At 38.8% G+C, this 14,552-nt stretch overlaps 1 protein-coding gene across 7 annotated transcripts in view; it reads right to left on the bottom strand.

The window, feature by feature from the left end:
• The window catches only part of LOC129723324 (hepatic leukemia factor), a 298,812-nt gene that overhangs the window by 13,619 nt on the left and 270,641 nt on the right, over positions 1 to 14,552 (bottom strand). For 5 of the 7 annotated variants that reach the window (XM_055677490.1, XM_055677489.1, XM_055677493.1 and 2 more), the window contains 2 exons: positions 7,863 to 8,091; positions 7,421 to 7,677 (listed from right to left, as the gene is read on the bottom strand). In XM_055677490.1, the coding sequence (XP_055533465.1) occupies positions 7,421 to 7,677; positions 7,863 to 8,091 (486 nt within the window). The remainder of the gene's footprint in view (positions 1 to 7,420; positions 7,678 to 7,862; positions 8,092 to 14,552) is intronic. The other 2 variants (XM_055677495.1, XM_055677492.1) reach the window with 1 other exon arrangement.

Raw genomic sequence — 14,552 nt, forward strand, 5'->3', positions numbered from 1 at the left:
CCGGAAGTCGCCATCTAATAATTCAAAATGTTGTCTGAGGTCGATTTGTGGCTTCAGTGCATCATAACAATTCCGGAAATACGCATATTGGGTGGTATTTGATCATTTGCCGCTGTTTTTCGGAAACCGGAAGTCGTAATCTTGGATTTAAAAATGGCATTTGGGAACAATTTCTGGCCTCCGTGCGTCAATCTGGTTAAAAAAACGCGCATATTTGGTGGTATTTGGTCATTTTTGGCTGTTTTCCAGACACCGGAAGTTGCCATCATACAATTCAAAATGTTGTCTGATGTCGATTTGTGGCTTCAGTGCGTCATAACAATTCCGGAAATACCTATATTGGGTGGTATTTGATCATTTGCCGCTGTTTTTCGGAAACCGGAAATCGCCATCTTAGATTTCAAAATGGTATTTTGAGACAATTTCTGGCCTCTGTGCGTCATTCTGGTTTAAGAAACACCCATATTAGGTGGTATTTGGTCATTTCGGCTGTTTCCAGACACCGGAAGTCGCCATCTTGCAATTCGAAATGTTGTAGGAGGTCGATTTGCGGCTTCAGTGCATCATAACAATTTCAGAAATACCCATATAGGGTGGTATTTGGTCGTTTGCCGTTGTTTTTCAGAAACCGGAAGTCGCCATCTTAGATTTCGCAATGGTATTTGAAGATATGCCAGAAGAAGGAAGGGTGTCGAAACATTATGGACATGTTTGTTCCACCTAAAAACATTCACTTGCCAAATTTGGTTATATCTGCTTGATTGGTTCTCGAGCTGTGCAAAATTTGAGTTTATAGTAGAGGGAGGGGTGTCAAACCATTATGGATATATTTGTTACCCCTAAAAACATTCACCTGCCAAATTTGGTTCCATTTAGTTGGTTAGCTCTTGAGATGAGCAGAAATTTGTGTTTTATTTGTATGGAACACACACAGAAGAGGGAGGGGAGTCAAACCATTATGGACATATTAGTTACCTCTAAAAACATTCACATACCAAATTTGGTTGTATTTGGTTGATTGGTTCTCGAGCTGTGCGAAATTCGTGTTTCATTTGTATGAACCCCCTTCTTGTAGAAGAGAAAGGGGCGTTGAACCAATTTGGACATATTTGTTACTCCTAAAAACAAACAACTCCCTTCCAGAAGAGGGAGGGGTCTCAAACCATCATAGGAACCTTTCTCGGTCCCTAAGACCCCTACATACAAATTTTCACGTCGATCGGTTCGGTAGTTTCCGAGCCTATATGGATCAGACAGACAGACAGACCGGACTGCATTTTTATAAGTATAGAATATTATGAGCAATATAATTTAAATTTGCATTGAATATTATAAAATTTTGTATCATAAGCAAAAAAGGCGAGTATGTGCATGTTGTTATGACATAACTTTTTGAAAAATCTTCCAATGTTTAACAATTTTACAAACAACAACACAGAAAAATTTTCTCAACAAAGCAATACTAAATATAGTCTCGAAAATTAGGCATTTCTATATTATGACTGCTTATATCACGTTCAATACATAACGAAAATATCAAAACTTTTTGTGTAATCTACACAGGCTGATACTAAGTTTCAACTAATTATTACACTCCACGAACTTTATCCATTCAGAAGTTTATATATTCAAGTTCAACAGATTCAACAGTTCATCGTTCCGTTTTAATCAGGTAGTCCAACAGTGGATTTTCTCATGGTTTGTATCATGTAAAATCTCTTCAACGCTCTGTGTTGTATACAGGGTGCGCCATAACGATTGCAATAGGAAACAGAGGACCGTTAGCAATGGTTTTGGGAAGTAAGAGAAAACTTTTGAAATAAACTGCACTCCAAAAGCTCAAACCGGAAAAAAAGAATGATTATAGCTATTCAACCATTCCTATGAATTTCGGTGATCCTAGCCATCACCAAAACTCGTCAATTTACGTGAGAGTTCGCCGGGTTCGTCGCTTCAACGTTATATTTATGAAAAAACTCATTCAAGTCTCTGAAAAAAAGTTAGAGGCTAGGGACATCAAAATTCACAGTAATGGTTGAATAGTTTTAATCTTTCATTTTTTCCGGTTTGAGCTTTTGGAGAGCACTTGTGTTGGCCAGTGTAATTTATAAAAAAAAAACAAAAAAAAAAAACCAACATTCTTTCAAAGATTGTTGGCAGGTTTGCTGGATTTGGCTACTCGAATTCATCCTGTTGGGTACATTTTCTACTGCAACCAAACGGATCTCAAATTACTGATCTATTGTGGTGAACCTCGATTTGATGTAAGCAAAAACATCACTTATAAAACTAGGAACACTGCCTGAGATTTGCGACAGTTTTGGCAGCGCGGTCTTTTGAGTAAATGTGGATTAAAAGCGCAAATATAAATCCCGAAAACATCAAAAGCGTCACGAAAATTGTCCAATTTCAAATGTTAATAGCTCAGCCAGATTTCATCGAATTTTTCACCATTCTTGCAGCAATCGATTGCAAATTAGCTATACCACAAGATCAACCGATCAGATTATCAAATTGATTGATTTAAATCGAGTGTACTCCCCAACCTGTTACGGGAAATACTGCTCATTAAGGCAGACAATGTGTGCAGCAATGAGGTCCCGTCTTGATGCGGTATATTTTTCCAAATCTGTGTCATACTTCCAGTTCGCTTATTTTTCGCTTTCCCTGTTGCACACATTGCTTGTTTTAATGAGTTTGAATGTTAATGGGTAAAAGCCGTTGTTAAAAATATAAATTAGTTCGAAAAAAGGACATAAGGACATATGACTGGCTGTTGTATTTGTACGTTAATCTTGCCGTCGGGACCCATACACAATCTTTTCAACTATTTTTATTTTTCGTGATACAATGAGCTCCATTGAGTTCAAAACAGAACAGGATTCAACCAAAACATCGTACAACTACTCAGTCAGTGAACTTTAAAATTATATTTTTGACATATTATTTTTAGAAAATGTTAATTATATAAAAATCTTTAGAGAATGACAATAAGTTTTGGTTCGAAACTCGACCGCTAATGGCACTATAAAATCTAACTTTTAAGTCTCAGACTTAAGAGAAATTCTAGATAATGTTTTCACAAAAAGCTTTGCCAAGATGCCAATAACTATCTAGTAGTTAACAAGTCTCTTATAAAATAAAGAATAAACTTAGCCCAAGGCATATTTCTTTTAACATCTTTTGTTTTGGAATTATGGGGTCGTTACCCTGTACAAAAAGCCTCAGAGAATGACAATAAGTTTTAGTTCGAAATATCACCACTAGTGGTGCTGCAAAATCTAACTTTTCAGTCTTGCAATTTAGAGAAATAGTGTCTTTAGCATAGCTGTGGATAATTTGGTCACAACAAACATTACCGAAGTAACCTTTCTTCTTCTTGGGGGAGCTTCGTAGCCAGAAGGTTACAGAGTCCGCTTTGATAAGCGGGTGGTCGTGGGTTCGAAACTTAGTAGAATCAGGCCATTTAGTTGTCGAAGGACTTCAACATGGGTTTATTCTCAGGCTCTCCACTACATACCCTTCCTTCAAGCTGAATTTTGTTGTATCCTGCTGACTTTCATCCTACAAAAATAAGTCGCTCTTATAATAAAACTGGTCTGAGTAAAGTAAAATATTTCTCTACAGGGAATTGTGATTTGGCACGATCTTGGCTGGAGGAACGAGGTTCGATAAGACTACTTCCTCTTGACAAAAGTTCTACTTATAATAAAACTGACCAGAGGTAAAGCACTAAGTGCCTCTTCAGGGAATTGTAATTTCGACGCAATGTTGGTAGGAGGAACGCGGTTTCAATAAGACTCCTTCCTGTTGACAAAATAAGTCCTTCTTATAATAAAACTGATCATAGGAATATTTATCCTCTCCAGGGAATTGTAATTGGCGATATTGGCACGGAGAACGAGGTTTCGATAAGACTCCTTCCTCTTGACATTATAAGTCCCTCTTAGAATAAACCTGGCCCGAGTAACGTTAGGTGGAGTCTCACTCCAGGGAATTATAATTTGGCGATATTGGTAGGATAGAAAGAGGCTCGGTATTGTAGAGCAGTAAGCTTGAAACGTAAGGGTGAAAACTCACACACAAGCATGGATATATATTAAAAAAGCGTATCATTTACTCCAATAGTGATACTGGCGGCCAATAATATGAAGTGCGATAGATAGCTAGATCAAATGTCTCTGGTCGCAGCGATGACTCCACACAGAGAAAAAAAAAACCTTTCGTTTTACTCCTCTTGGTTTGGAGATATAACGTTTTATATTAGATTAATCTTTCATAAATTTTTCCGAATATCTGAAAAAATCCAGCATTACATTACATTTTCTCTATGTGAGTATAGTCTACGGAAATTGCCTACTGAATTGATCCTGATAATGTTTTAAGCCATTCGAAAAGTTACTCAAATTAACAACAAATAATACAAACAAGCTATCTTTGACAAAATTGATTGTTGAATTGAATTTATTTCCTGTTTTGACTTAATGTTTCATGTTTGGTACACATACTATCCAACACAATATTATTTTTATTATAACGTGACATAATTAAGTAAATTGATTCATTCAAACCGTCATTATTGCATTTGCAAAAAATGCTGAAAATTCTTGATTTTGCCGTTTGAAATTCGGTCCTTCGTATAATTCGGCCGTTTATGATTCGAATTTGTGTTACGGCCATTTGTAGATAAACCCTCTGATATATATACTAAATACTAATTTTCTTTTAAAAATAGAATGTCCATACACAAACCAGTGTTTGAAGAGAAAATGAAAAAAGTTCACGATTTTAAGCTCTCGTGCCTCTGTAGTATGATTTCTGGAAGATTAGATATGCCGTTAACACACCTATACGTATCACATACTACGATGTGGTCACTGAAAGGATGATGGAGTCTAGTAATACATCATTGCCCAATTAAATATTTCTATGTTTTATACTATAACAGTAGGTTTTTAGTGAACTGTGCGTTTCTTAACACATATAAAGAACGTTCTCAAAGTCAATTCAAGCGAGTATTGAAAGTTTAATGCGACGAACCCGGCGAGCACCCTGTGATCTTTTGACTAAAATTCACAGAAATTGTTAAAAAGCTATAATATCTCATATTTTTCCAGTTTGACCAGTACAATCTTAGAACATAAAACGTTCATGTCTTCCGCAAAGTTGTTGAAGTAATTAAGTACTTCCAGATGAAGATCTGTTTGTTTTGGAATTTTCTTACTACGTTATGCTAGTTTATCTGCGAGTATATTTTTTATCTGCGAGTATTTTGTAACAGAAGGGGTGTTACCTATTTTAGTAACGAGTTGATCCCAAAATAGTGCGAATTCTGGATATACCGTAAAAGAAATCAATTTTTATGTGTGGACCTGGAGCTACCCGGTTATCTCTAAATTATTCCAGGGCAATGAACTACAGGTGGCCTTTCAGAGAATCTGGAACTACTGTAGCAAAAATCAACTTTCAAAAGTGATCAAGTAGAAGGAAATAATTTTTTCACCGATGATCCAGAACTACCGTAAATGAGATAAGTTTTCTAAAATGGCGACTTCCGGTTTCTGAAAAACAGCCCACATTTTCCTGATCTCAACTAATATGGATATTTCTTGCACCTGGACCCAGAAGCTATTTTGAACTCCAAGGTGAGAAATTGAGAAATACTGTTTTTGAAACACAAATAAAAACTGAAAAATAAACTGTCGGTAATTCTCAATTGAAAATTATAAAAGGGGCCATCCACATACCACGTGGACAGATTTTTAACGATTTTGACCCCCCCCCCCCTGAGCAACTGCACATATAAACTCTGAAAATTTTGTATGGACAGTGGACATTACATAGACCCCCCCCCCCAAAGCTGTCCACGTGGTATGTGGATGGCCCCGGAATTTACGCGGTTTTTTACACGGATTCCGGAATTTACGCGGTATTTTTTTTTTACGCGGATTGCGGAATTTCTTTACGTGGATTCCGGAATTCGCACGGTTTTTTTACGCGGATTCCGGAATTTACGCGGTTTCCTTTTACGCGGCACGTATCCTTCCCGTGAAAAAGCAACTTTAGTGTATGTAAAATAACAATTTTTTTCTGCTAACTGATACCAACTATTAATGTTACGCGTTACTTTCAAAAACTTTCAATAAAACGAATGAGGTAAAGAAATAGTAATGCAAAGCTAAGCCTAGGTGCTAAATTTCGTAACCGGAACTTAATCTTCTATTTATTATACACAGACTTTACGGCCAACGGTTAGTGTATAAGATTCTACTGACACCAACAGTCTCTTCCGAACCGGGACTAGAACAAAAGAACATAAGAGTATCGTACCTCGAGACCAACTGAGAGCATGTTGCTACTTATATGGAATCAAAAAATAATAGGGTAATCGCTCCATTATTTATCTCAACAGCTAGGTGCACCTATATTCATCTTATTTCTCTCTTTTGTACAATTTATCGTCAAATTTCTACAAATTTTTGAAAGTAAATCAATTTGATCCTCGATTTTGTCAAGTGGTTGAAAGTTTGACGCTGAAAACATGGTAAAATTTGACGATAAATTGATCAAAAAGGCGTGATGAGATGAATATAAGTACTGAGATGAATATAGGAGCGATTACCCTACCATAACGAGGGATAAAATTAATTATTTTTTACCATATTTATAACTAGCGTCATACTTTTATTTCCTCAATAGTATTTATTCAAAAATAAATACTGGTGATCCATGAAAATTTACATGACAATGAGTGTAATTCGAATCATTTACTTTATGAAAAAATACAACAATTCCCTAAGGGCTCAGAAGGCAATTTGACAGAAATTGTTGACCCATGACTTTTGTACCGAACAATAACAACCACACTGACTTTTAATGCAAAAATAGCAATAATATTCAATAATTCATTCATTTCAACTTATGAAATTAAATTTTCTATTTTTTCTCTCATTTGGCCGACGCTCGACCGATTTTTATTTTACATCTTAAACCTTGAATTTTGTTAATTGAGTTCTATAAAATATGAAAACTAAACCTTCTGAGTTTTTGATCAAACTTTGCTCAGTCGTACATGTTTGAGGCAATTGTTCTGACTTCAATTTACTTTAAGTAGATGCATTTTTTTCGCATTTTGAAACCTGCTTGATGAAATTTGATTGAGTTGCGATGAAGAAGAAGAAATTTTATGAAAATACATCAACTCGTACTACTTTTGATTAGATTAATTTTGGTAATTCAAAAAGAATGACATCAAATGCAGGGTTTTGATGTTACATTTTCGTCGAACAAAATGATTATTATGGAATGAAAAAAGCCTTATACAGTAGCAAAGCATTAGACAAACAACAGGTTGATGAAAATTACGCCCAGAGTAGGTACTGATCGCACCAACCTACCGGATCAGATGTTTCAAACCCACCTCTTTTTCCAGGTAACCAGCTCGAAGCGCGATTTGATTCTCTTTCATTCGTCGGGCATCGCGTGATCGCTTCGCGGCCATATTGTTCTTCCGGCGCCGTGCCCAGTACTTGTCGTCTTTCATATCGTCCGGCACGAACTGTTTCCGGGACTTTTTGATCATTGGCTGCGGTTTTAGTTCCTCGTCGGAAAAAGCCCGTGTTCGGGGATCAAAGTCCCGGGTCGTCGAGGACATCGAGAAAGCTGCAACATCGAAAACTAACATTTACAACTATGAGGGAGACGCTCTTGTGAAGGAAAATCAAAACGGTCCGAACCAACAAAAAAGCTGCAGTTTGATTTCGCTCTACGATTTCGTTCGCTTTCTATGGGATGGACGCTACTACCGGGGTTAACAGGAAAGACGGGAAGTGGGAGTGTCCTGTGGAGGAGGCCATACTTACTCGAGTCGGCCGGCGACGGTGGGTTTATCGTGTCCGGACTCATGCAGTCTGAGGGCGATGGGGAGCGTTCTCGTTTCGTCGTCACCTGGCTGAGGCCCAGCGAAAGGCCCGCACAGTGTCCCAGGCTGTCGGAGCGGCCGGTGAGGCTGGTCGAGTGGCCCAGGTGACTGCCCGGCAAACCATCCACCGGGATGCCATTCTCTGACAGGAATTCATCAAGGTCGGCATACTGAAAAACATTTAAAAATGTTAAATCATATCTCACTTCTATTAGTATACTTGGACTTAGAGCTGTAAATATTTCAATATGAAAATAATAATAGATGGCAAAATGTAATTAGAACTAATTCGATAACTCTTTTAAAATAAATTATTCATGTAGTTCTTGTATGTAGTGCTCGTATTAATCACTGATTGAAAAATCAAAATCAGCCCCAATGCTGTTATGTACATACATGGACTGAAGCATCGAAAACGGTAGCAGTTTATTACATTGGCAATTATTTCGTATCGCCTGTCTGCCGTTCGGCCAGACGCGAAATTAACGATGAAAACAAACAGCGAAAATGGACAGGAAAGACCAGTGTTCAAAAAACTACAGAGGAAAGATCCACCCGGTTCCTCTCGCCACGATCGGCGACGGTAGCGGCATTTGTAATTTCGGCGTAATAAACCATCTCAAATTTGCTGTTTTGCTTTACCCCTACCGAAGCTACTCTTCATGCCTCTTCACACACCAAGTCGCAAATCACGCTGTGCTGCGCAGTTTTCGGCTTAAAGTGAAAGTTTCTTAATTTTCGTTCGATTCCTGGTCGTGTCCACCGTTCGGCTAAACAATGCTTACGGAAGATTGATCAGTTGAACCGATTACTTCCATCATAAATTTAGTCGGGCTGCTGTCGGCCGGTAGGGTGGAACGGTACATGTGAGACCGGTCCGAAATGTAATATTTTTCTGCTTAGTTGTTAGTTAGTTTTGATTATGATGATGAAGACGATAATACTGATTATTATAATAGCGACAGAAAGACTCCCTCGCTTCCACTACACTTCATAAGATTCAAACCAATCTGAATGAAGTTGTCAATCTGCGGGATGATTTGAACTTTCAGTTACAATTTCCGTATTGATTGGGAATGCAATTGTTCAATCGGTCTGGCACAGATCACAATCCGGTAGTATCATCGATTGAATTGCTTCTTCTCTGCGGTTACTTCCTCCAATGGCAGGGCGATGCTAATCGAGGAAAACCTGCCTACGCCAAGAAACACAATAAACAGAAACGGAAAGTGAATCTAAACGAAATTGGCTGGAAAGATGAGATTTGTTTCCGTACGGTTCGTTCAGCTCAGCCCGTCGACCTTTGCTGGAGCCGTCGACGATGATTTGACATAAACAATAAATTGATGAGCATGGAAAGAGCATTGGAAAATGCTGCATTATGCAGTCAAATACGGTTGACTTAAGTATGAATTAATCGGTGCAATATTGATACTGAAATTTGAGTTTGTTCATTTGTCAGTACTGGTTCTTGTTTCACTTTCACCTTCAGTATCGTTTTTTTTTTGCAAATTATGAAAATTATATGCATTCCTCCATTCTAGAACAACGGCAAATTGACGTCGCATATTGCAGTCTGAGTAATCGGGGTCTTCCAGGTTAGATATGTTTTTGGTAGCAAAAAAAAAAACGGTGTTCTTGAGCCTCTTCTGAAGGAGTCATTAAACCAATCTGTCATTAATGGTAAAACGGCAAATCGAATCCTTTACGCCTCGCTAGACACTTGAATTATTTTCGAGTAAGGCGAAAATAACGACGAAGATCTTATGTTTACTTCTTAGGGAGCATCCATGAAGAATGCCATATTTATCGCTGAGGGTCAGTGTAAAACAAATTGTGATGAGTTAGATAATATGACTAAACACAAAAAACTACCGGGAAAATCGTTTAGATTTAAATTATACATCTGTTAAGTCTGTTGCTGTTGTTCAAGATTCTTCGATATGATCCCCATTGCCATTTTTTTTAAATTACTTTAAAGAGCAGAGTTTGTGGTATTCGCGGATTATATTTCGCATTGAAAGTATTGCTAACTGAAAACAAAAATCAACAAAATCTAACAGAAAAAAAGTCGCACAAGCATTTACATACTCTGAAATACTTAAAACTCGCTTGGTGGGATGGTTACCATAGATACGAACTTGTTACGTGGTATCTTGGTTTACAGTATTAGTATTTTACCTAATTAAATCATTAAAAGCGAGGTTTTTTTATGAACCAAACTCCGCAGCTGAAAGTCGTGGACTAGCAAAACCACCACCATTTCAACGTTTTATTGTTATACTCTAATACGCTGATTACCGAATCTGCATCTAACTGCCCCTAAGAAAGATATAGAAATTTGAAATATGGTAAGAAAATTGAAAAATAGTCCATAACTCATAGTTTTTCACACGGTACTAATATAGTATCTTTCAGACAATTATGTATATTGATGCTACTAATAACTTTGTAGAACATAGTAAAGGCCTAGCAAATAAAAAAAAATATGTTTCATATTTTAAATAAAAACTCTCTTATTTTAAATAAAAACTCTCTTAGTCAATTTGAGTAAGAGATACGAATTTCGTGTCTTCGGCAAAGTTGGTTTACCTTATAGGTAAACCCTGTATCTCACTCACTTTTAGGGAGATTAATTACAAATTTCATAGCGCCAAAAGATGCAGGGGGTTTCCCATTAATTTTGCTGAAGAAGTTATAATTCTATATATAACGTACGTGGTAATCAATAAGCCGCGTCAAAATCGACTTTTACTAACTTCCAATTCCACATCAAATTTTACCGTTATGTGCTCGACAAAAAACATCCTTACGTGCCTTACGTACCTTGCGTATTTTTTCAACGGATTTTCTGGATGGCTTTCCCTAGCACGGTCGACAGAATTATATACCTAGTAAACCGGAAATTCGTTACTTGGGCTAAGAGCCTGTCTTTACTCAAACTAATCATTTTACTCTTAGGTGGTAACTAGGACGATACTTCCTCTGATGACAAGTTGCCGCATTTTAACAATCAAAATCTGTGGGCCGTCAAATTTTCAGGGTGGACACCGCTCTCAGAAGAATGCCTTATTCCCACTGTCGGGATAGCACTTGGATGCTATTAGCATCATATCCAATATTACATTAAACAACAACTTGAATACTTTATTGGAGAGTTAATGTTTTCTCGTTCATTCATTACACTTCATTCAACATGTTAGAAAGCCTTAATAAAGATGGTTGTAAATTCGACTTCATCTCAACGTCTCAGCATGATTTGAATTTTCTTTTCCTTCAGTAACATGCAACACCACCCAACAGCAGCGTAATAAAATGTTGCGTAGTTGTTTTCGGCATCATCTGTTATCCGCTCTCATACGACACTAAAACGCATAATTAAGCCATGAAAGTTACGAAGCCTTGTTGAAAAGCAGATTTCGATTGATCTGATTGGTCATTTAAGACTCGCTTTTCCTAATACGGTCGACAGAATTATATACCTAGTTAACCGAGAATGCATTTTTTGGGCTATGGGCTATATTTGGGCTTCTGCTGTAACCAATCATTTTACTAGTGGATGGATATTTATATGTGCAAATTTGAATTTGTAGCACTTCAACTCCTCTTTGCACAAAATTTTCGACATATTCAATACAATTCAGAAACAACCTTATGTAGTTCTACGTCAACCTTGCGGTAGTGGCTTTGCATACAACCTTTCGGTATTTCCACTACACTCTTCTTTCTGTTTAGTGCTATGTTTCTGCTGCTCGCAGAAAAACTAACACATTTGTTGCTTACACTACAGCTGAGCGATACAAGAGTGGTAAATCTCTCTAGAGAGAATACACAGAAGTACGCCACGATGTGAACTGCACTGAGATAAATTCGATTTTTTTTAGTCTCGAGATGCAAAGCAAACAACGCAATATATTTTTCCAGCTATATTTTCATCTCTTTCGTTATTTGCTTAAAGACACAGTAGAAGAACTGCAGTGAGCTCTGTTGTGTAATTATTGTCCTTTTGTGTGAGAAAGATCATAACAGTTTATTTTCTCTCTGGAGAAATATGTTAGATTCCACAGCGGTGGTTTATTGCGAGTGTATCACACAATACTTGAATACCTTACTTCTAACGATGTCAATGTATGTAATGTAGGGAATAACCCCAAGTTTATTAAAGCTATCAGACAGGAGGTCCTTGATCTCACTCTGTGTAGCGCCTCTATTTCTGAAAAGATTAAAAATTGGCATGTCTCCGATGAACCTAGTTTGTCGGACCACAGACACATCGTTTTTAATATAGAGGCTAACCCTTTGAAAAGAGAGCTGTTCAGAAATCCTAGGAATACAGATTGGGAATCCTTTAAGGAACACCTGATCGATTCACGAACTTTCAGTTACAGCAACATTCGAAATTCAGTTGACTTGAATTCGGCAGCAAATGATCTACAAAACAGAATCATGGATGCTTTCGACGCTAACTGTCCACTGACACAGCGGTCAGTATGCCGTGACGTACCCTGGTGGAATGATCAACTTAGTGACCTTCGTCGGGAAACTAGGCGGTTATTCAACAGGGCAAAAGTCACGTCTAACTGGGACGACTACAGGGCGTCGCTCACTAAGTACAACGCCGAGCTACGCAAGGCTAAACGGAAATTCAGAGTTAGTTTCTGTGAAAGAATCCAAACTCTGCCGGAAGCTACGCGAATCCAAAAGGCGATGTCCGAAGACCATACTAACGGTTTAGGACAAGTGAGGAAAAAGGATCGACAGAGACCGAAGAACTGAATAGTGATGGGTCGCGGCAGGACAATTCGAGACATATGGCGTCTCGGGAGTCATCCTGCTGGCCCGTCGACTGTTCACGGAACCTTCAATAGGTTGGGCTCTAAGCTCATTCGACCCTATGAAGTCTCCAGGTCCAGACGGCATACTACCCATCTTTCTAGAAGAGTCGGCCGCAGTTATCATGTCCGAACTCATCAACCTCTTCAGAGCCAGCTTTATCCTGGGCCATATTTCGGATAACTGGCTGAAGGTGAAGGTAGTGTTTATCCCCAAAGTTGGAAGAAAGGACAAAACCCTACCTAAAACTTTCAGACCCATAAGTCTGACTTCACCACTTCTCAAGTTCATGGAGAAAATAATGGATAAATATATCCGTGATGAGTTTCTTAAAGACTCCCCGCTGAATAGGAACCAACATGCCTATCAAAGCGGCAAGTCAACAGAAACTATTCTTCACAGCTTAGTGACGTTGATTGAAAAGTCCCTGAGTTATCAGGAGACGGCGCTATGTGCCTTTCTTGATATTGAAGGGGCCTTCGATAACACGTCCTTTGCATCAATTAATACGGCTCTCTCCAATAAGGGAATCGACCACACTTCAAGGAGCTGGATACACGCAATGCTCTCTAGCAGAGCGATCACAGCAACCTTGGGGGGTTCGTCTGTAACAATGTCAGTGATCAAGGGATGCCCGCAAGGAGGAGTTCTCTCCCCCTTGTTATGGTCACTAGTTGTCGACGCACTTCTCAACAAGCTTTCACAGCTTGGTTACGAGGTCATTGGATACGCCGATGACATCGTCCTCATCGTCAGAGGTAAAGATGACGCAACTCTGTCGAGCCGAATGCAAACGGCTCTGAATACCACCATGTCATGGTGTTTACAGGAGGGTCTAAACATAAACCCCTTAAAAACAGTCCTAATTCCATTCGGCAGACGAAGGAAGATCTCCATCACTCCTCCGATACTGAATGGAGTTAGACTGGGCCTCAGCAATGAAGTCAAATGCCTCGGAATTATTCTGGACAAGAAACTGAACTGGTCTGCACAACTGGATCATGCCGCTAAGAAAGCGATCTCAGCGATCTGGGCCTGCAGAACTCTGTTCGGTAAAACCTGGGGACTGAAACCAGACTTGGCACTCTAGTCTTACAAGACCATTGCCCGACCAAGAATCACCTATGCTGCCCTAGTGTGGTGGCCTAAGGTGAACGAAGTGACTGCGCAAGCCAAACTCAAAAAAGTTCAAAGACTTGCATGTCTTTCGGTTACCAGCGCTATGCGAACAACTCCAACTGCAGCCATGGAAGCTATGCTTTGCCTACTACCTCTACATCTTCATGTGAAAAAGGAAGCAGAGCTTGGTGCTCTAAGGCTGCAAAGGTGGAAAACTATACTTGAAGGGGACCAAATCGGCCACCTTCGCATACTTAGGGAGTTCAAACTAACTCTGCTATTAACCACAGTCTCCGACTGGATGGACGTTAGGACCAACATGGATATTCCATATAGAGTGATTGAAACGAACCGCTCTATGTGGAACAATGGAGGGCCTAATCTTCCACCTGGCATCGTCATTATACGGACGGCTCGAAAATGGGATCCCTAACGGGATCTGGTATATACGGACCCGGTATCAGGGAAACGTTTTCCCTAGGAAAATGGCCCACCGTTTTTCAAGCAGAGGTATATGCCATATATATCTGCGCAAAAATATGTCTGCAACCCCAAGTAACACACGTTGGTATAGAATAGTTGACGTTACCTATTCCATGACATCTCTATCATCAGAAAAGCGCAAAACATGAAGGCTAATAGAACAAGTACCGATAACAGCATTAAAGCAAGCCAACTT

Source organism: Wyeomyia smithii, chromosome 2 (genome assembly GCF_029784165.1).
Source record: "Wyeomyia smithii strain HCP4-BCI-WySm-NY-G18 chromosome 2, ASM2978416v1, whole genome shotgun sequence".
NCBI classification, from domain to species: Eukaryota; Metazoa; Arthropoda; class Insecta; order Diptera; family Culicidae; genus Wyeomyia; species Wyeomyia smithii.